The following is a 23,663-nucleotide window of genomic DNA, read 5'->3' as shown; positions in this document are numbered from 1 at the left end:
TGTAAAGCTGCTTTGCAACAATGTCCATGTTGAAAGAGCTATACAAATTATTTTGTATTGGAGTTATTTTGGATGTTTTGACATTTGTTCTTAATTCAGTTATATTTGGCATAATATCAGCAAAAGTCTCACTCCACTACATTATCTACAGTACATTTCATTTTACCAGTAATATGTGAGCAAAATTTATGTACATTTATGTTATGTACAAAAAACAATGTTTTGAAAAGGATCTACCACATTATTTTACCATTAGTTATACAGCCATAGTACAATATTGACAATATAACAATAAAACCTTTTTTTTTTGTTGCCATCTTAGCTTACTAATGGGGTTGTTAGAAAGCTAAGCCAACATAACTAAACATCACATCACTTCGTATGGTGATAAAACATTTATTTTTTCAAACATTGTTAATATCTTTTTTTAAGCAGATAAGTCGCAAAATAATCTGAAACAATTTACAAAGATAATCCTTTGCAGCAAAATAGAACAATCTTCTGATACACATCCGTGGAATGCATAAGAATCAAAGTAATAATTTACTTACATAGAACACAACTTGCAGTATACTTGTGTGTACTTGTTTCAAGTAAAGAAGTTACCTGTAAGAAGGGAATCGTGTGTTTTCATGCATGGAGTGGTTGTGGAGAAGAGCTACATGAAGGTCAGAGGCTGCGCTTTAATGGCCGTGAGTAAGAAGATCGGCTTAAGCTGCATGTTACTGAATATAAATATATGGCTTACACACAAAAGTTGAACTGAGCTCACGTGGTTATCGATGATCATCAATCTTTGAACTGAGCTCACGTGGTCATCATCATCCATTTGCCAAATCATTCATTTGTTTAAGAACTTTACTCAACTGTACCTACAACCTTACTGTTGTTTTTAGGTTTTTGTTCAACAGCCACGTTTTTTCCCCACTTCCCAGACAACACACTGAACAAAGTTGGTTTCAGTTTGTCTTCTTGTGTGTTGTTTACTTTTAAATACTAAATGCAGACCAAACAGGTAAAGCTTTATTAAAGTTTCTTTTCTGCTTCTGTTTTAAACCCACGCTTGTCATCCGTGTTTGCTTTCTCTCGGAAATTGTATTAGCTGAATGCTTGGTTGGAAAAAGGAATAGTTCACATTAACATGTTTGCAAAAGAATGGTTTCTAAATATACCTAAGATTACAGAGCAGGGATCATCATCCTATAAATTAATTTAGCAGATATACAGTAAAGGAGTATTTAAAAAATAATGGAACAGAAATGATTACAATGGCCATCATTCAGCAACTTTTTCTAACCATGAAATCATTTGTTGTAGCCAATCACATTCATTTAAGTAAACAATTTAGCTGAAAGTAGCTCATCAGACCAGAGACTAATTATGAGGCTATAGACATTAGGACTGAAAAGTGGAGGGTTTTCACAAACTTTCAGACACCCAAATCCCTGCAAGGCTTAATATATAATTTTCTAAAAGTGTAATAATTTAAAGTATAGTTCTAGTTTTGAAAGAATTATCCAGGCTTTATATTGATTAATATACTGACTAGGGGTTGAGGTAGCTCTGTGGATAAGATGATGTACTACTGCTTAGAAGTTCAGGAAATCCCACCTCTGCTACTGCTGGACCCACGAGCGAGGCCTATAATCCTTGATGGCTCAGGAGAATAAATGTAAACTACTCTACATAAGTATATCTGCCAAATCCTGAAAATGTCGATTTAATTCACGGTCTTTTGGTCTGGTTCAATAACAAGGCATGGTTTGTCAATAAAAATAAATAAATCATGAGGAAAAATAGTGACATAGTGGTAAATGTATCATCTCTGAAATATACAAAATATAGCCACTTTAAATTGTCTTATTTTTTTGCCAGAAACGAATCATTAATACATGAACATTAAATGGTTAAAGGCAGACTTATGTCATGTTAGTTATCTTTATCTTCCAAAGTAAGGAATTTCATGTAACTCAACAATTAAAAATGTTAGTCGAATAACCCTGATATAAAATATTGAATTTTTTAATAAATTTCATGCACATCCTAGCTGACCACATTAAGTTATACTGTCGACTAGCAGGCTAGTCAGCAACCTGACTGTATAAACTGGGTAGAAAATAAGTCCTACTATATATTAATAAAAAAAATTGAGAATCCGAGTTTATCTCATGCGATTATGCAGGGAACTTGACACGGGAGCGTTAAAACAGCAGAAAGGACGAATCTTAGCAAACTCTGAGGCATCCTCTTTCACGATCAAGTGCCTGGTTGATTTTATTAGCATTAAGGAGCCGAGCCGTTAGCACTTCCTACAACTCGTTTTAACCTACAGAGATACGAATGATGTGTGAATCCTGCCATTTTGTAATAACAAATCACTTGTTTGGCAATTTGATGTATCTAGGCATTGAGTATCATTTTCATCTCAGGTAGAAAGCACACACACACTTCACTGAATGCACACACAGCTTCACAGGAGGAAGTATGAATGTAGCCAATTCCTCATAGTTTAACTGGGAAAAAGATGAACATCATTTTGAAGACATTACGTTCTATAGAAGACAAAAAACAATTAGCTTGAGGCTCAAATCACAACTGAATAACAGTTAAGAATACAAAGTTTAAAAAAAATGCATGCCTCTGATTATAAGAATAAGTTTGATAAATTATGCATAACCATCCACTAAACTGAAACCATAATTGGTACGTCAAACAGATTTACAAAATTCATGGAAAAAAAAAAAAAAAAAAAAGATAAAATGTTATATGGAGAACATATAGACTTGGTATGTTGTTCAACCTGATGTTCACACATAATCTAGTTTAAGACCCAACAACAAAGCTACACAAACGGATCAGGAAAAAGTGTGACTTGCGAAGGCTGATGTGTATAAGGACAAAATAGGGTGGAGATTAGAAGAGAACAGTTGCTACAGTTTAATTCTTCTGCTTTTAAACCAGAGAGAAAAGCAAAAAAAACTTTATATGAAGCACCAGAAAAGAAATCCTAGCAGTTATGCTACGAATAGATAAATAAATGCATGAAATATTGTGTTTTGATGTGTGCTACTATGTACAGACGTGTACTTGTTTGTGGACTACTTTCCAAGTTCCTGGACAAATTTTAAGGCTTCCTGATTGACCTGTTGCTTGTACAGGGCTTATCAAGCATGTACATACCATCATATACACCATCATATACACACATAAAAAAAAAAAAAAAAAGTCTGAGTCTGTTACCAAGAACTGCTTTCAGTATTTCAGCATTTTAACCGAACCTTAGTGATCTTTTGCAGACAAGATTAAATTATTATGTCGTTATGTGTTATGTTATGTATAGAACCAATGGCGTGAGTATGATAAAGTATAACAGACAAAGAATATATATATATATATTCTGTATATACACTATACAGCCAAAGGCAGTGGACTCCATCACACCTATATGTGCTTGTTAAACATCCCTCTACTAAGGGTACTTTCCAGTAGAATCTGGAGCATGGCTGTGAGGGTTTGTGTTTATTCAGCCACAAGAGCATTAGTGAGAACAGGTAAAGATGTCAGGTGAAGAAGTCTGGCACACAGTCAGCATTCCAGTTCATCCCAAAAGGGGTAGAGGTCAGGTTTTTCCACTGCAACCAAGTCTTCATTTTGCTTGCTTTGTGCACAGGGGTACTGTCATGCTGTAGTGGGTTTCAGTTTGCTCTTAGTTTCAGTAAAGCATCATAATGCTACAGCACACAAAGCCATGCTATACAGCTGTGCTTTCAACTTTGTGGCAATAGTTTAGGAACGTATCACATGGGTGTGATGGTACACATTTTCTTGGCCATGTAGAGTACACACACTGACGTAAATGGGGTGTGTGAACAGGGTACTTTATGATGACACAGTTTCAGTATAATTGCTGATGAATTAAAAGCAAAGCTTGATGGTCAACTCAGACTTATTGACTTGTGTTTGGTTCTCAAAATAGTGCCCAGGGTCCATGATTTGTACTTTTTTTTACAGCGATGGAAATAACTCACTATAATCAAAGATAAATAGATTTATTATTGAGTTCTTAAAGCTACTGTAACTTGTTTGAATGGCTATTTGAATTGAATGGGTTTAGTCCAAACATCAATAAGTCAATCTATAAGTTTTAGAAAGAGAAAGCACCAAGGCTGCAATAAATTGCCAAAACATTGTGCATGTTTTTTAATAATTAATCTTAGTGGAATAGTTGGATTTAAGCACACAGGAGGCATGAAATTTATTTTATAGTTAATGGGGAGCCTGGCTGAAAGTTTGAGAACCCCTGGTGTATTTATATTTTGCATGCAAAGTGTTTAACTGCTAAAATAAGCCCTATACCAACTTCATCCTGAGGCGGAATCTGTGTCGGAGATGTCGTGTCAGCTTCTTTCCAAAGATCCTACTCCTTCCTGATTGTCACGCTTGAGTTTCGTCTTTTGTGCTTGATTTCCGCTGACGACATATTTGAAAAGTAGCCTGGAAGCTTGATGCAAAACACTTTCCTCACAGTGTGTCTGGTGGCGGCCATGTTCCCTTTGCTGCATCAGTTTGTTCTGTCCAGGAGGGCGGCCATCTTGGAAGCGTCGGTTTGATTCGAAGCATTCGATGCAGCTACCGTGAAACGTTTGCTGAGGTGAGAAACCCGTGGGAATCATCAGCTACTCTATGTGGCAGCGTTGAACTAGTTTCACGCAAGTCCATGACAGTGAAGCAGTAAACTCGCCCTCTAATAAGGGCATGACATAAATGTATGAGCATAGTTATGGACAGACATGGTTGCTGCAACACAGGAGACGTACATGATCAGAATGAAATAGTGCAGCAGAGACACGGCTGTATGGAAGCCTGGGTTTGCTCTGTGTAAGATCTAATGGTGCAGGAGCGCCACAGAGTGGAAGAAGAGAGCGAGTGACAGCGTGTTTCTGAGCTGCCTTTGGCAAGAAGAGCTAAAAGGCAGGCTAACCAAAAGGAAGCGGAGCCTGTCAGTCCTGCAGCAGAGTTTCCCGCCAGTTGAAGCTGTGATTGGGCCCATGAGTAAGGGGCAGGATGGGTGGGTCTACGAGTTGCCACACCCCTGTCTCGCCCATCTCTTCACAGGCACAGAAACCTAAGTAAGGAATCTGCAGAAATGGAGAAAGCTTAAGTGCGATTGTAGACAAATTTGTTTATAAAAATAATAATAAAAATAAATAAAAAAATTATAAATAAAAAAAAGTACATTATTTTATACTATTTATTAACCATAATGATTTATCATACTGTTTCATAAATAGTTTAATCCCCTTCATTTTTCCTTTTGGAATCAGAGTTAGAAATAATCCCATATAGCATTCACAGAGTCTTCACAATACGCAGCATTTGGTCACAACAGACACATCTCATGTTTAAACCATGAGCACTGATTCATATAGCAGACGTTCTCCTTGCTCATATTTGGTACACAAATTTGGTGCATCAGTGCCTTCTAGTGGTTTAGTCCACAGGGCCAATTCTTTTGTATGCTGCATGACAAAACCAAGATAAAAATGACTTGCATCTTTTATGATTTATTATAATACTATGAAGCATAGTTAGTCTAGAGTAAAAGATTTCATGCTTTCGTTAATATTAATGTGCACCTTATACTACTTTGTAATACACTATTATTAAAACAACTTAGACTTTTGTGATTTTTTTTTTATTTGTTTTTGTGAAAAGACAAAAGCGTTTTAGTTTATGAGACAGATCCATGAGGGCAGTGTTGATGACAAACATTCTGACTGTAGGAACAGCACATCTAGGCTAAAAACATCCTTTGGTTTGTTAAGATTATTTGTAACAATACACAAAAACTGAGAAATGCTGTACATTTATTTCGAAAAAATAAGGAAAGGGAAAAGGTTTTGTAACTGACCTTTCTGACCACTTGGACAAAGTCTTTGGAGTTCTGTGGGCTGAGGCCCTGCATCTGGCGTGTACAGGCCTCTAAAGACGACGCGTGGGCCACTATCAGCACTGTGTTGTCTGTTCACAAAACCACATGGAAAACATAAATCTAGAAACACACCCACTTAAGCAGTTCAAAGCTGGTTACTTTAGCTTTTATACATTTGTCTGTAATACAACAGGAAATATGTCCTGAATAGAGCTTGTAATGTCAGTATGGCTTTGAATTTTTTGATTGCATCTTGATTTTATTACAGTAAGAATATTGAATTAATTATCTGTATCCAGGACAGAAAAGAACAGCAGTTCTCCTTACCCAGAGCTTTACACTCGGCTAGGATTTCCCGAGTCACTTGGAAACTGCGCGTGATGTACGTGTCGTACGACTCGGACACGGTCAGCTTGCTGATGGGAATATGAGGTCTAGACGCAAAAGATAAAGTTTTCAACCAGACATCACAAAGACACTGCCCTATCACAACCAGCCTCCACTACTGAGTCATCCAGACAAAGCACGGATCTTCATCAGCATTACCCCAGGCTTAAAGCTGGATGGTCAGTACTCTATACTACATTAAATATTTAGAGATTAGGTCTAGCTTGTTTTGTTTTTAAATTGATAAGACGACACTTTGTTTTTAATCTTCTTTGTGCTGTATATTACCTCTTATACGTGGGGGGGGGGGGGGGTTTCCCCTGTCGGTCCCCTTTGGCCCGTTTTTGCCACAGAGTGTATGATTGGGAATGAATATGAGAATAAGTGAATAAGAACCTGTAGGTTGTGTCGACGCTAAAGTTAGCAGCTGCTAGTTCTGTAGGTGGAATCCAGGCAGGTAAGGACAAACCCGATACCCATTTAGTCCACTCGAAGAGTCCAGGTTCGACTCGTATTTTAGTTTTCCCGTCCTGCTGAAGCCCTGAGAGAAATAGGGGACGGAGGGTGGGGATGAGTAAGCGAATGGCACCAAGATCCTTTTAAAAGCAAAAGGGGTGAAATAGTAACAGAGGAAATAACCAAAGTGCATCGTCATTGTGGAGTGACGGACAGTGAAAGAGATAATGGCAAGTGTACCTCGGAGGATATTATGGGCTGTCTGAACACATCGCAAGGAGGGTGAGCAGTACACAAAGTCGATCACTGTGTGACTCTCAAACAGGGCCTCTCCTATAAAGGGCAAAAGAAAACCCAGTATCAATCTTTTTTCAACATCATAGTCATATTTTCATTACAGTTAATTACAGTTCTAGCTTTCCTTGATGAAAGACTGCAGAGATTTTAGTCACTAAACTACATGTAATATTAAATGTCTTCCATTTTTCTGAATAGGCATTAATTTCCATCTTTAATTCCACCTCCATATCACTTTACAAATGCCTTTTTCCCCCCAATCGATGGCTTCCTGATGTGCGCTGTGCCTTCAAGGGCATATTTATTAACATTACTCTACACTACATTGGAAAATCTTAATAACTGTAATTAATCGCTCCCACTCGAGTGATCTCTGTGGGGTGCATTTCAACACAAAAATAATGTTGCTGCAACTGAGAAAGGTTGTCATTGATAAGCTGTCAAGATTGAAATACGGCAGCTGCAACCACAAAGCTTCAACGTTAGTTTAGTTAACCAGCCTGGAGAAGGATGGTGGTATTTGGGTACATCATCAATGCACAAGCAACCACAGTGTCACCTGGCACACAATGTTGATATTACTGCTACATTATATATTTTCCTACAAAGAGCTCCTACTGCATGCTAATGACATTTATTCAAGAGCATTCTGCACAAACTAACAGGAAATGAAAGCATTTTGATCTTTCAGGCTGATACTGAGTGTTTCTGTATAGTACTGACCCACTAATCGAGCCTGTGTGGCGCCAAACACAGTGATAGGACAGTCCTTATCATACTCCCTGTACCCTCCACTCCGCCCTGGAAGACTACTTGGCATATTGAGGTTGGATCGGATATAACGACCTGCAACAGATTTGCACAAAAGAACACGTTATCATTAACAACAAGCACAAAGAACAAAAACGTGTTCCTCAGCTGGATCTCTTATCCACATTAATGCTGGATATACACCGATCAGCCATCGTTAAGCCATCACAAATAAATATTGTACATTTCCCCAGTGTTCTGCCAAAACAGCTCTGACCCATCGAGGCATGGTCTCCACAAAGGTCTCTGAAGGTGTGCTGTGGTATTTGACACCAAGATGTTAGCAGTTGTGAGGTGGAGGTAGTCTCTATGGAACAGACCCCATAGATGCTTTATCTGAATGAAATCTGGAGAACGTGGAGGCCAAGTCAACACCATGATTTCTTCGACATGTTCCTAAACAATGTTTGCGGTGTGACAGGGCTCAATAAGGGGTGTACTTGGTCTGCAGCAATGTTTTGGCATGTTGTACAGTACATGTCAAAGTAACAGCTACATGAACGCCAGGACCCAAGATTTCCCAACAGAACACTTCCCCAGGAGACTAAATAACTAGTTAATTAAATTAAAATGGATAAAAACTTTAGAGCTTCAAGTTAATGTTTTGAAAACAACCTTAAACGGTCAGGTTCATTTGATTTTAGCTGCTGAGTTATGTTCATTCATTGTGCTAAATTCTCTGTAAAATGTTAGATATTGTCTCAACTTACTATAAGTTTTTTTCCCCACTTTTCTCGTTTCTACAGTAAGAACTTCATCACAGATTAATAAAAGAAATATTTAAAAGACTAATAACATTACCATAAGTAATATATTCTGTTGTATAGGACTGACCTGAGAATTAGAGGGGGACATAAATAACAGGGGGACATTCACAGGAAATGGTGTTACGGATATACAATTAAGAAACAAAGAAAGGGCAACTGTCAACAGTGGACAAGCTCATCAGCAGGATGAATACAAGCGAACATCCTTTGACCCCTGAACCGACCTTTGGCATCGAAGCACTGGGTAATCCAGTGTTTTCCAAACACCACGTCCATCCTCTCACCATGGCGACACACAAACAGTGTTCTTTTGGGCAGTTGAGACTGACTATTGGTCCGCAGCATCTAAAAATGAAGACAGGAAGAGTCAAACTGACTGTTATACAATAGTGTAAGTAAAGGACTTTTTATATAATAGATTTCTTTAGGTTTGATTTTCTGACTTCTCTGTTTTAGGAAAAGATCAAATAGTCAAATATCTAATTAACTTTCGAACGATTCAAGACAATCGATTTTCTACATAATTTAAGTAAACAAAAGACAAACATATGCTTTAAATGATTTTCTCAGTCAGAAACCCTCTGACAGAAACTTCTCACAATCTTAATAAGCTGGTTATGTACCTGATAGTTTCATGGAGTTCCTCATTACGCATGCTACAACGGAAATATTTGACAATATTTACACATCTTTGTGTACACTAGGGGTGAATCATTTGTTTCTTACCTGCATCGGATGACATACGACACTCAAAGGAAGTTGTTCCATTGAGCTGTGGTCATCCAGGAGACGTCCGTCCAGCTGTCCATCAAAAAAAGGCCCGCCTACTGCACCACTGCTTACAATAGGCGAGGTGCAGTTGAGAAAAGAATGGGACCTGTCAAAAAAAAAACAAAAAAAAAAAAAAACAGAAACTATGTACATGCAAGCACTCGGTACCCGTTCACATTCTTCTAATAAGTGCTTAAAAATACTCTCTCACCCATGAAGCACCCATGTGTCACACTCATCTGCTCGGCTGACATAGTTCTCAGGCAGAAGGCCAGAAAGCCCAGTGCCCATAGATGTGCCATAAACCCATCCCTCACTGGCACTAGCCTGCTCCACTGGGGACATGAAGATGAAGTCTCCTGGCACCAGTTCTAGCTCATCCTCATTCTGTGGAGTGTATGGATACATCACCCGCAATGTCTATATGGCAAAAAGGAACACACAGGTCATGTAGAGGGACCATTATGTGCAGAAGGGAAATTAGTAGCCATAGTACACCGGAGTAACAGATGTCAAGTCTGGGAATGCCTAATTGTTTTTTATTTACAGCTGAGTGTCAGACAACTAGGATCAACAATCAGAAAAAGAAAAACAACACAAGCTTTCATTTGATGTAGATTATGTTTACACTTTAAATGCTTAACTACGATGCCTTTAAATTAGTATGCAGACTCAATATCTCAAGGACAAAACACCAAACCCCATAGTCACAACACTGGTTAATGACTTGCTAACTTGTGTTACATAATCATATACTCATAGCTACCACTTATCCTAATCAGTTACATTTCTGCTACCGAAACAGCGGCCTGGGCTGTACATTGGAGCTTTTACTGCTCATGATCCTGCGAGTCGAACGTATATGTTATCAGGCAAATTACTTAACATTAATAAATCAGTTTGCATACACTTTTCAACTTGAACTTCTTTGCTGAATAGGAAAAATCTCCAGCATCGAATCAAAAGAGACAAACTCAAAGATGGAGAGCGTTATGTGCAATCTGTTCACAAAAACTCAAGTAAATATTCAACAGGGAAGCGAGAACTCATTTCATTAGTAGCCTAAAAATAATCACGCTTGTACACATCCATTCATTTAAATTCTGTACAGCTTCTACTACAAATGTTAATAGGGAACCACCAAATGACTCATTGTGCAAGGCAGGGGACACTGTAAAAGAAGTGGCATCCCAATACAGAGTACACACACATACCCATTCACACACTATGACCTATTTAGAGATGTCAATCTCTATATAATATTATACATGGCTTTGGACCAGGGAAGTACCTGATAATATCCCAGAAGCACATGGAGAACATGCAAGCTCCATGCACGCAGCACAGAGGCAGGAATTGAACCTCCAACAGCAAAGGTGAAAGGTAAGCATGATAACCACTAACATACCATCCCCATATGCTCCTAACCAATCACCAAAAAAATTATAGATCATATTAATGATTTAGTGTTTATCAGGACTACTCCACTAACAGGTTGTTAGACAATTTAACTCCTTACAAGCTGAAAAAAGCTTTAAAAAAATCCTGAACAGCTTTAGGTTGATGGTGTCCTAAGCACTTTTGTACGTTGTTCTGGATAAGGGCGTCTGCCAAATGTAAATGTAAGCTACTTCATTAAAAATGTAGTAGCGTTTGACCTTGTACCTGGTGCAGAAATGGAGATAAATGGATAGCTTCACTGCAGTGTTACAATACAGTACACTTACTGATTCCAAGTGATTATAAAAGAGCTGAGTGTTTTGCATTGAGATTCAAGATTTATTTAATAATATTTGCTAACGTATTTTGAGTACCAACATCGGACTTCCAGAATTTTCCTTTATCAGCTAACTGCTTGCCCTTTATTATAAAGACCTAGTATGAATACCGGTATTGGTTGCATCTGAGGTTATGCTTCAGAACCACAACATGGTCTCATCTGGAGATATCACAGACACACCAAGACATCGAAGTGCTATAAATGTATGGTGCAGACTGCCAAAAGTTGTGAGACAGATCTGGCTGAAATAGAACACTGACCGGAAAGGCTAACCTCTTTCGTCTATCCAAGCTGATCTATAGATAGAAGTGAGCAAAGAGGGAAACGGATAACACACTAAAAGCACCTTCATGATAGCAGATAAAGTTCTAATAAATGCTTCAGGTCTGGGAAGGGACTTATACCTCGTGATTGGCGAATCGGATGTCCCGTGAGAACAGAACGGCGAGCCAATCACAGCCCAGAGACACATCCACTCCCCTAGCCAGCTTTTCCAATGAGCTGAGGTGATTAGTTGGGAAATGGTAGGCCAGAGTGACATGAAGCTGTTTCTTATGTGGCTCCACATGGGCGTCTGTGTGGTAAAGAGGAGCAATTAAAAAAAATCATTTAAAAAAAAAAAAAAGAATATTTCTATGTAAGCATCAGAAGTTTCTAGGTGTTTAATTCAGATAAATACTGTATATAATAATATTTTATGACAACAATGCAACATATTGATTTTGTGATGATCCTCCCAGTCAAATTAAGAACACAGTCAAGAAGTGTCACATATACTTTACAGCTGAGTGAAATTCTTTTTTTGCACATATCCCAACTTTTGGAAGTTAGGGTCAGAGCACAGGGTCAGCTATGATACAGCACCCCTGGAGGGGTGAAGGTTAAGGGTCTTGCTCAAGGGCCCAACAGTGGCAGCTTGGCAGTGCTGGGGCTTGAATCACAGATCCTTAGATCCACAACCCGGAGCTTTAACCTCCTGACCCACCACTGTCATTAAACCTGTGTAAAACATCATGACCTTTATGTATATGTACTACTCAGTGATGCTGAAGATGTCTCAACGTGAGCAGCCTAAATAACCATAAGATTACTTAGTAACCAGGAAGTTGGCTTCGAACTGCATTTAATACAAATAGAGTTGCTACCACTGCTTACAATTATAGTTGCTGTGATAGCTTTAGGTCTAGATTTTCCACAAGGAGCTTTTTACCAAAGTCTCAACAGTGAAGAGTTGATAACGTCTGCTAAATATTCTGCTAAATAATCATGCAATAACTAGGAGGAATTTCCTGGTTATATAACCGCAATTTTTTTAAACATATAGTACACAGTTAAAGAAGGCGAATGATTTATAATCGCACTGTTCAGTTTCTCTTCCGAGTCTGGTTCCTCTCAAGGTTTCATCTTCATATTGTCTCAGGGAGGTTTTAATCACCACCGTCGCCTCTGGCTTGGCCAGGTATAAAGTGATAAATTTATAAATATGTCTATCCTGATTTCTGTCAAGCTGCTTTGTTAAATAGTCCATTTTTTAAAATATCAATACAAATAAAATGTAAGTAAACCAAATTGAATGCACGTATCGTTGTATATCTATTTCCATCATTTCCATATTAACAATTTACAAGACAGGTTTAGAAAAATTTGTTTGTGGTTATTTAAGTAATGAATAAATCACCATGCAAAGCAGAGTTACTGTTACCACCTCACAGTTGATTATTTTCCAGTAACAGGAAACGGGTGATATCCTTCTTGTACCACAATAGTCTGCAATATCCTCTTTAACTGCTTATAGTTACATTTAATGTTGTGGTAAAACGTCTGCGTTTTTGATTTGTAACGCTATAAACAATAATTTCAAGCTATAGCCTCTCTTTTTTTCTTGACATTAATAAGACAAACAAAACACAGCAGGTCAAGTTACAAATAAGTTCTGAACACTTTCCTGAGGACGAATTTCTTACTGACTTTTAGAACGTTTTCATAAGACTCCATATAAGTTATATGCATCCTTATGCACAGCTTCTTTCATATTAGTGATTGTACATATTCAAATTTAAACATTCATAAACGCTGTGATATTTAACCCATAAGATATGACAGAATTATTATATTTTAAGTATAACGGTATACACATTTACCAGCAATAATGAGACTCTGGATCTCATTCCCGTCATGCTTATCCACCACACCTTAGTAGGAACACAAAGCATAAGCCAGAACTTTTTTGTTTGTCTGTTTCCATAAATATTATCTACATTGCTACAGGCATAAAAATAAAGATGTAATATGTAGTAAGCCTCATCTTGATGTGATGGATGGAGATCTGAGACAACAGAGAGCATCAAACTTGACCCCATAAAGTCAAACATTCAGACTTCAGAGTCTTTAGTCTATGTCAATAGACCTAATAAAAACCCTCAAATGTGACAGAATATTTTTAAGATTCAATGACCTGACCAACTTCCACCAATCCATCACATATTTACAACAAAATGAACATTTTTACACAGTTAAATACACTCACCTGCTTTGACGGTAGCCTCAGAGGCAAAATCAGACGCAAAGCCCTTCAGGACTTCAGCTACCTTCTCATCAACAAAGAGGCCAATGAAGTTGGAGGAGATGTAGAGCTCCAGTGGAAGGGGGGAAGGAAAACGACCTCGCCACTGTCCCACGACAGTCTGCAACGCCTCACACAGTGCCTCGGCCTTAGCGTCTGTACACTGGATGCACAAACACAAAAATATGCATATAGTAAATACACAGAAAATCTACACAAATGTTTCATATAAATAATAAATAACTTTTAATTAAAATAAAGAAAATTACAATTTTTATTTTACCATTTATGAAAAAAATAGATTACAATTATTGGCAGCCCTGCAATTAGTACTTTGTGCAAATTTCCTTTGTCAACCTGACAAACAACTTTTCATTGGTTTTGGGTGTATGTTTTGAATTATTCTCCCACTGAAAGATCCAAACACTTCATTTAACATCTTTTTAAGATTAACACTTCTTTTAAAATCTTCTGATACTTCATGCTTTGTACAATGCCATGTTGTTTAATGGACTAAGAGAATTGAGCCTTGGTCGCCTTATATTTTGTGAAATAGGATATCATGGATGACTGATTATGAGATGTTCAGTAAACTTACAAATAAAATATCAATTAGAACATGTGCAACTTGCATTTTGCTCATTATTTTATAATAAATAATAGTAGCAGAGTTTAATTAACAATATTTTTTATTCATTTATTTTCTTTAAAAAATTGTTTTTCAATTTTCCACCTTTTTTCTTTTTTTAGAATTCTGTAGCTGGCTGTATTAATGTGTAGTGCAGGTACAGTGAGAGTGGGGCCATGGTCCCATTCAAGGCTTCAAGTCCCATTCAGTGTGTGGTGTCAGTATGATTATTTTTCTGCTCCAAGACAGAGCCGCCCCATCTCAAATCTGATCAGGGAGGCTCCGATGGAATACACACAATAGCCAATGAGAGCAAGCAGCATGGGAAGTCTTACCAACCTGATGTTTCTGTGAAATCTTGTGTCTGTGAAATCAGCAACGTGAAATCATTACTACAAACCTCAGGTGTGGTGTCAAATCGACTAGTGAGTGCATTCGGAGGATTATAATATTAAAAATTTGTCTCCCACATTTTTAAATTCTGTTAAGATTTGAAAATTGTCTAGTGTGCAGCCAGCCTAAAAGTTCATGGACACCTTATCTATCATTCATACTCTATGTAAGCTTTCCCTGAACAACTGCCACAAATTTACTAGAATGTCTTTGAATTATTTCCATTTCACTTTAGCAAAGAGGACCAAACCTGTTCTGGCATGACAATGCTCCTGTGCACAAAGTAAAGTCCATAAAGACATGCTGTGCCAAGGCTGTACTGGAGGACTCGAGCCCTGACCTCAACCTCACTGAAAACTTTAGGGATTAACTTGAACATCGTTTACATGCCAGTTATCCTCATCCAACATCAGTGCCTGATCTCACTATCGTTCTTGGTCATGTGTCCACATACCTTTCTAGTGTATTTCATTTGAATAAATCTTTTTAAAAGCAACAGTAAATGAGTCTGACCATGAAGAACTGGCAGAGAGTGATGTGGGGGAAGATGTTATGAGCTTTGTTCTTGCCACACATGGTGCGACTCTGCTGCCAGAACTGAGTAAGCTGATGGAGCAGCGGCCCGCTCGGGCGTAGGTACAACACAAACTCCCTTGGTAAGGGGTCATCAAGAAATGGGTCATCCACATGAGAGAATAACCTGCAAGCAGAAAGAGAATATGCAACTACTGGATTAATATATTAAAAAATGAATTTTACAGTTTTGGCAGACGCCTGTTTTGCGGTGTCCATTAAATTAAATTTGTGTCACACTTCACAGTGGCTCATAAGTAAGGATTCTAGAATTTTTACATTTTCATAAACATTTCTGTTTTTACCTGTTCTATTAGGTGCAACATAACACAAAATATCCCAAAAATGCTCCATACATGTTTATGTCTTCAATGTAAATAGACATAGAAAATCTATTTCTGCTCTCTGAGATGCCCCAAGTGCTTGCCCATAAGCATCTGAAATTTAAAGGCGTTATCGTCAACCACTACAAGTCGGTGTAAGATTATAAAACAGCGGTAAAAATGTCTCACACTGAAATCCAACAGTGTCCTAAATACATTTACATCAGAATTGCAGATATAATATCATTTATTTGTTTAAACTGATGGAAAATATCCAGCGTACTGGTAAAACGTTTTTAAACTATCTGTGAAATTCACAGGATTTTTCACTCATTTCATGAACGTAAGAGAAGCAGTGCATCTCAGCAGAGGGCAGTAGAAAGCCAGGAAACAAAGGAAACGCAGGTAGAACTTTAAAAATGAACTGTGACAGCTACAGTGATAGGGACCTCTGTTAGGATTTTATTGATTTTGCTGCAGAAAATCTGAAATCTGAACTGAGCTCAACAACAGCATCCAAAAAGTTTTGACTGACGTTATTCAAATCCTGCTTCATGTACAAGTTATGACTCAAAATTCCACTGAGCAATCATTAGTAGTAACGTTCTGGGCAAACGGATGAAGGACCGGTTTCTGAGGAAGACGCTTACATAGATCTAAGTGATTTAAATGGAAAGAAATTTCTGGAAAGAATCCTCATAAGGGACACTTAGCAGTGCAAATGATACAACATGAGGGAAAATTAGCTGGTGAATTAGCTTGTGAGGCTGTCTTATTACATTTTCTTGATTAAACTTCTGATCTAGACACATTTCTACAACTTTACCCTTATTAAAATATGCAGTATCGATGAATAGACAAATATACAATTGCAAAACATGCCTACATCCCTCTGCTAAACAGCTAGTAAACTACCTGCTAGTATGCTAGCTTACATTTGTTACAGGTGCTTTAATAAGACTTTAATATCAGATTCTTGATTTACTTCATCATAGTCTATTATATATCATATTACAATGCATGTTCATTATTAACATTAAACAATAATTCTAGGTTTCTAGAAAAAAATTCACATAGACTTTGTTGATAAAAAAATGTTCTGGTAATTTTATGTAAGGTATGATAGTTAGCTGTGTCATAATACAAGTTACACTTCTCTCTATGCAAGTACATGATTAGCACTCATTGCTAACCATGTCTGTGTTTACTGCTGTGTTTAACAACAAATCGTACATCAGAAACAATCCTCTAAGATGTGATCATCATTTTGAAAATCTGTTTCTGGGTTCTGAGATTACTCACCAGTCACAGGCCGCTTGTACATTTCTGCCACCGGTCGAAACCAGCGCTTTTAGCCTGAGGAGAGAAAGAGAAAGAGAAAGAGAGAGATAGAGAGAGATAGAGAGACATAGATAGAGAGAGAGAGAGAGAGAGATCAGTTCCATTCCTGTGCTGGTCACAAAATCAATAGTCTCTTTTCCGGAGGATGTTTATCAGAACACAAGTGCTCAGGAAGTTAAGATAAGATAACAGGCATACCTCTGTCTGAGTAAGAGTATGATACAAATCCAAACATGAAGTCACCATCACCATCACACTCATTTATATAAGAATTTATACTCTTCGATCTGTACTGAACACTCACTTCAAGGTTACACTAATAAAACGATGCCATACGGTTTGTTCTTTAAAGTCAGACCCAGGGATTTTATTTTATTTATTATTAAGTACTTCGATAGTCACATTTAATGAAAATACAATTAAACATCTATGTAAATGTTAAATGCTGGTATGCAATAGGCTCTGTACACAGGAGGAAAAAAAATAAATAATATAAACCACCAACATCCAACCAATCAGGACAAAGGCACCTTCATAGTTTTCAGTAAGGGGTAAGAGACTGAGATTGAGACTGAGAAGTGACTCATTTTAAGCTTTATCTATTGCCAGGTCTCAAACCTGGCAGCAGAAAACATGATTTGAACTGGAAATATCCTGGGATTTTGCAGAATTCATAATCAGCCCCTTTTTTTTTTGCGACCACAGAAATAAACACAAAGAGAAATTTTCATTTTTTGTGATTTGGGCCAAGACACATCATGTAATGTCATCTCAACACACATTCAGCCAAAGTTCACTTCAGTTCATGTGCATTGAGCTGCAGCTATTATAGAAAGTGTGTCTTCACTGGTAGGAGTTAAACCCTGTGCTTGCAATTCAATAGTTAAAGCACTAAAGAATCTCACATCGTACCTTCAAGCTTTTTTGGCAGCAACAAATCACAAAAAACCTCCTGAAATCTTGCAGGGACTGAATAATGTCTTCAGTTTTCACACAAGCTCCTGAATCACAGCCACACACCAACCCCAAAGCCTCAACAATCCATCCCAATAATATACACTGGGGTACCAGCTGCTTTTCCTTTTACATAATCCACATTTGTGTCCAAATATGCTGATAGTGTGCACAAACAAAATGTTTTCAAGTTATGTTCTTGTCTGTCCACAGCATAGTGGTTAAGGTGTTGGGCTACCAATTTTAAGGTTGTTAGTTCGATTCCTACGTCCACCAAGCTGCCACTGCTGGGCCCCTGAGCAAGGCCCTTAACCCTCAAATGCTCATTTTTTTTTTTAAAAAAAAAAAAAAAAAAAAAAAAAAAAACCCTGAGATAAAATGTAAGTCGCTCTGTATAAGGTTGTCTGCTAAAAGCTGTAAATATAAATGCAAATCGTCAGGGGTTCCGAAGTCTTAATAAGCCTCGCAAAGCCACTGACTTTTATACAAGTCTTTTTCAAACCAAGCACTATGTGAAGTACACTATGTGTCCTTGTTACCAAGCTTAATCATCTTGTGATAATCATCATCCTGGTTTATCTACTGAGTTTTTGTTGCTTTTTTTGCTTTGCTCTTGCCTTGCCTAATTCACACTGTTTGCCAATCACCTCAACATTACAGAAGTTAAAAAGGCTAAATTGTCTATTTGGAGACATGCGACTACAGCATCTTTGTCCACTAATCTAGTTTGCAATCCAGAACTAGATTTGTAAAGTTCATTGCAACAAACTTTGATGTTGGCTTTGTTGAGGCAAGTATTAGCAAAGGCTGGTGCTTTTTGGAGGCGAGTGGACATAAAACATATGAAATCTAGTGGAGCGATAGGGTGCCAAAAAATTTGGAGGCAAGTGGAGACGAGCATGTGACGTCATCCAAAAACCTGTGACGTAATTCCCCTCCTTGGGCTGAGTGTTTTGATATGCCACATGTCCATGTTGTGCTAATGTTTTTTGTTTTCAAGTGACGTCAAGTGATGTCACGTGAAAACAAAAAACAGTTCTTATTGTGCCCATGTTGTGCAAATTTTTTAATGTTATGCAAAAAAAATTTTCTGATCACGTGCCGTCATAAGAATACCCGTGAGGAAGTTCCCCTCATTGTTCTGAGTGTTTTGATAGGTCACATGTCCATGTTGTAAAAAGTTTTTTGATTTTGCATATTTTGGGGCGGGGCTGCGGCACAACCAAAAGGCCAGTCGGTACACCAATTTAAAACTTTGTTCAGAGTATCACCCTAAAGGAGCTGGCCGAGTTTGGTGTAGACAGTTCGAAAGCTTGCCGAGTTATAAACCTCCAAAATTTATAATGGGAGTCTATGGGGAAAAAAGGCCACTTTGAGACCCGGTACCGGAAGTACCGGTACTCAGATCGCTTAGAAAAGTAATAGCAAAAAAATTCAGACCAGGTTGTACAACATATCCGAATTTGGTCCATGTGGCACAAAAGCCCTAGGAGGAGTTACTCTTGATAAATTTTTTTTTTAACTTCACTTGATGAAGCTTAAATAGGCTACAAAGCCTACAAAGCCAACATGATAAAAGTCTAATCCAAAAAAAAAAAAAACTACTACGTGAGAGAGTAAATACTATTATTTATTTATTTGTCTATAAAGACCACATAAAAAGTTTCTTCTTAAGTAAAACCGCTCGAGTTTTTTTCGATTCACCTTAACAGCTTTATTTTATAAAGGTCAATACTTCCGGACAGCAGTATGTACATATTTTAGTTGATAATATCAGTGGAGCGTAGAACAGATGTCGTTTCACACATAAAGCTGTCACGAGAACAAAAGACAGAGAGTGACTTTAGGTTTATTTACATAATCAGAAAATCTATAAAAAGGCTTAAATTTTTGTCTTAATCTGAAAATGAAACAGAACAGAAGCATCAGTCAAATTCTGCACTGTGACATTACAGGACATAGCTGACTCATATAGGAAAGCCAATCTCTGAAAAATGATCCAATTTCTAAGTTAACTGATCCAGGTGATTGGATTGGCTGAGCACAGGATTTTATTTTAAATTTTTTTTTTTTTTTTTGCGCTTAAAGCCGTTTTGAAGCCGTGAGCATTTCTGCTAAAAAAAAAAAAAAAAAAAAAAAATAGGAGGGGTGATTGTGCTCTGAGTGATGTGAAAAGAGTGCTGACCACAAAGGAAATGTGTCAGAGGGTGAAATCTTTTTCATAAACTCATGAAATAAGCTATAGTATCTGAGTAGAGCATAGCGGGGTTTCTAAAAAGGGTGTAATTAGGGCTGATGTGACACATATGGTCCACATTAGGATAGACACTCACACGTGTTCTCTCACACACACTTTTACACATGAGCACACACACAAGCACATACGGACACACAGAGACGGTTCGTGGTAGGCCAGAGGGGAAGACACAGCCCACACACACACACATCATCATCATCATCATCATCATCATCATCTCTTTCAAGTCTAGGCAGATCCATAATTATAACGGAAAAGGCAACATAAATATGAATCATACTTGAGCATGTGAACATATAAAGAGTACAGCATAATTGTCTGTAATACTCTCCTGTGAAAGATAATCGTGCTTGTCTGGGCAGTATAATTGCATATAATCCAATAGGAGGTTTCTCTAAACTGCCCATTTGCTCACAAGTCAGCTGACACCGAGCGTCTTTTTCTCTTCCTCACTTGCAGCTTATAAAATTACAGCCTCAAATCTAATTAGTGTCTTTTTATAAAAGCTCTAAAAATCATGTAGGCTCACCAGTGCTCAGGGGAGCCAGAGCAGCAGCAGCTCTGTAGATAAAGCTTACAGGACAGAATTACAGTGGGGAAAAATACATTTCCCATGATGCACTGCAGGCCATCTATAATGCTCATTGAACAACTGAACTATTTATATAATGTGGAAAGACTTGCAGGACTGAAACCTACACAGACCGAGGAATAGGCACAAAAAAAAAGAGGATAAAAACATACTCATACTATAACTATATGATATTACACTACATTACACAGAAATCCATAAAACATTAATTTGAACTATTCTACCCAGAATTCTACAGGAACACCCACAATTATGACATCTTGAACTACAACGTCCAGAATTCACAATTCAGTCCAGAGCAGCATGAAGTGAAGGAGAATATGTAGTCCACCCCACCCAAGGAGCAGTAATCTGGAGCGGTAACATGAGCTTTAATGGCAAGAGAAAAGAAGGCAGGCCAGGAATAAAACGATTTGGGAACACCACCGCTTAAAACTTGCATTGGTCTACACACACACACACACACACACACACACAAACACACACACCATAACCCGATGCACAATACTCGTAGAACAAAAGACAGGAAATGTTTTGTAATCAGAATAACACACCACCCGCATTCAGATCGTTTCTCACCACAAATGAAAAAAAAGTCAGTATAGAAGACTGAAAAAAACTCTACTGTATGTACTTTTACTTTGACTAGATAATGTGAAGCTTTTAGCCTGCTCTCTCAGCCCAGTCTGGTGTCTGTCAAAAGTGCACCATGTTATTGATTTAATCACGAGCAATGTGCTCATTGACAGCAGGCAGAAATGCACGGTGAGTCATGATCATCAGCTCTTTTGTCCATGTGGTTCAATATGAGGATAGATACAACATGATATGATCTCTAAGGTTATTACAAAAAAGAAAAAGAAAACCATCTACCCCTTGTAAAAATGTCACATTTGGGATTCATGGCATATTTTGATGGATTCTTTTTAACTTTCATAGAAGACAAAATGAACGTTATAAAATGAGCGACATTTTTCTTAGACTATTACATTAGTAGACTGGTTCCCTAGTTCACTACCTAACTTCTTATAAGTGGATTGTCTTTTGTTTTTTACTGGGAAAATAATGTTTTTGTATTGAGATATTATACTGACTAAACATACAGTGTGCAAACAATATTTTTAATGAAGAAATATACAACTAAAAAGATTCAGTTTTTTTATTTTTTCATTCTAAACCATTCAAAACATTCAGTTTCAGACAAAAATGCAAACTAAGTCACAAATTGCTATAACCAGACAATGTTAAAAACAAAATGTTTTGAATAAACCAATAGATCCCCAAAATATCTAAACTGTGTCACACACACAATCACGAACTCATTTACACAGAAAATTTAGAGATGCAAATCAGCCTTCAACAGATTTCTTTAGAGATGCAAATCAGCCTGCAACAGATTTCTTTAGGAAATCTTTTTTCTTTTAGGCTAGGAAGCTGAAGTAATCGAAGGAAACACCCAAAGCAAACCCCAATACTTGATGTGGAAGGCAGATGTGATAACCACTAATCGTATTGTGATGCATTGTAACACCCTCAACAACATTTTTGACACTTCAAATGTATAAAAATTATAGCATATGAAATTGCTTCCCAAACCAAAACCAAAATATATGCAGTCCATTTTTGACTCATAAACCTGCCCCACACTGGACCTGTCCGGGTGATCACCGATGGAAATCACGACCAGGCCCGGCTCTGAGGTTGTAACCGTCAGTAACCCTTCAGTAACAGGGAAAAACTAGCCTCTTGTATCTTTCATAAAGCTTTACCATCAGATCTGTTAACCGAGTCTGGCTAACCCTTACAGGGAGCACAAACTCTTTCTGACATAGCCTTGAGTACATAAGCCAGTTTACTTTGACAGGGTCTCAGCTGTGCCTGTTTTCTTGGTGCCAAGTCAAAATCATTTAAGATCATCTAAGGCGGTCGAATTTCCATTCGTCTGCACTCCTGTGGATTTCAACATGTAACCAGGGTGGAACGGTGCTCAAGGACTATGGGTAGCATTCCTGTTATTTGTAAACTGACTCTTTGTACGATATGAAGTGGAGCTCAGATACACACTTGAATATTCAATAAGTACAAAGTAAAAAAGCATCGTGTTCATTCGGAGATGCTTTTCTGCTCACCACTGGTGTAGAAAGTAGTCATGCGAGTTACCAAGTCACTAAGCTCGACCCAGTCTAGTCATTCTCCTCTGTCCTCTTTCATCATCATCTTTCTACCTACAAAATTGTCGCTCAGTGAAAGTTTATTTTTTCATGGCGTTCTGTTTAATTTCACTGCCAAGTTTAATTGTGTGTGAAAATGCCAGAAAATCAGCGGTTTCTAAAATACCAGACTCGAGGCAAGCTAGCCAGTATTAGTGTTTGCTAACTAGCTAGAAAAACATACGAAAAAGCAAATAGGACAGAGAAAAGACAGTTTAAATCAACACAACAATTTTCATTGCTGATCTACGACAAACTGTTGCTCCCACAGTTTCTTGAGAAAACATATTTTAACAAGATAATACCCCAAAAAATCCCTATGTCTTAAATATTCAGAATGTTCATCTCTGAACACAATGAATGCTGCAATCGAGACACTATGAGCCATCACTGATTGTGTAACTGCACATGATCTCCATTGATTCATTTTGTGTGGGCCTTTATTCAGACACTGTGGAAGCTTAGTCTGTATGTGTGTGTGTGTGTGTGTGTGTGTGTGTGTGTATGTATGCTGAAGCCACTCAGGTCAGAGTTCATGCTCAGTCGTTTCTATATTTAGCCAGGCATTCGCCAACTCTCCCTCAAGCACATCGTTCCATGCTGCCTCAATGCATTCTGGGATGGATGTA

General features: G+C 37.7%; 1 protein-coding gene across 2 annotated transcripts in view; it reads right to left on the bottom strand.

The window, feature by feature from the left end:
• Nucleotides 1–380: 380 nt before the first annotated feature.
• ubash3ba (ubiquitin associated and SH3 domain containing Ba) overlaps nucleotides 381–23,663 on the bottom strand; it is a 45,131-nt gene continuing 21,848 nt past the window's right edge. Inside the window, exons 2-15 of one of the 2 annotated variants that reach the window (XM_060862633.1) lie at nucleotides 16,983–17,036; nucleotides 15,298–15,484; nucleotides 13,728–13,926; nucleotides 13,342–13,392; nucleotides 11,605–11,774; nucleotides 9,632–9,840; nucleotides 9,376–9,526; nucleotides 8,874–8,994; nucleotides 7,796–7,918; nucleotides 7,016–7,108; nucleotides 6,716–6,860; nucleotides 6,260–6,366; nucleotides 5,912–6,021; nucleotides 381–5,138 (exon numbers count right to left, since the gene is read on the bottom strand). In XM_060862633.1, coding sequence (XP_060718616.1) covers nucleotides 5,001–5,138; nucleotides 5,912–6,021; nucleotides 6,260–6,366; nucleotides 6,716–6,860; nucleotides 7,016–7,108; nucleotides 7,796–7,918; nucleotides 8,874–8,994; nucleotides 9,376–9,526; nucleotides 9,632–9,840; nucleotides 11,605–11,774; nucleotides 13,342–13,392; nucleotides 13,728–13,926; nucleotides 15,298–15,484; nucleotides 16,983–17,036 — 1,858 coding nt within the window. In that variant the 3' untranslated portion in view covers nucleotides 381–5,000. The remainder of the gene's footprint in view (nucleotides 5,139–5,911; nucleotides 6,022–6,259; nucleotides 6,367–6,715; nucleotides 6,861–7,015; nucleotides 7,109–7,795; nucleotides 7,919–8,873; nucleotides 8,995–9,375; nucleotides 9,527–9,631; nucleotides 9,841–11,604; nucleotides 11,775–13,341; nucleotides 13,393–13,727; nucleotides 13,927–15,297; nucleotides 15,485–16,982; nucleotides 17,037–23,663) is intronic. The other variant, XM_060862634.1, reaches the window with a different exon arrangement.

The sequence above is a fragment of the Tachysurus vachellii genome, chromosome 26 (assembly GCF_030014155.1).
Source record: "Tachysurus vachellii isolate PV-2020 chromosome 26, HZAU_Pvac_v1, whole genome shotgun sequence".
Taxonomy (NCBI): domain Eukaryota; kingdom Metazoa; phylum Chordata; class Actinopteri; order Siluriformes; family Bagridae; genus Tachysurus; species Tachysurus vachellii.
This window is presented reverse-complemented; position numbering and strand designations above follow the sequence as displayed.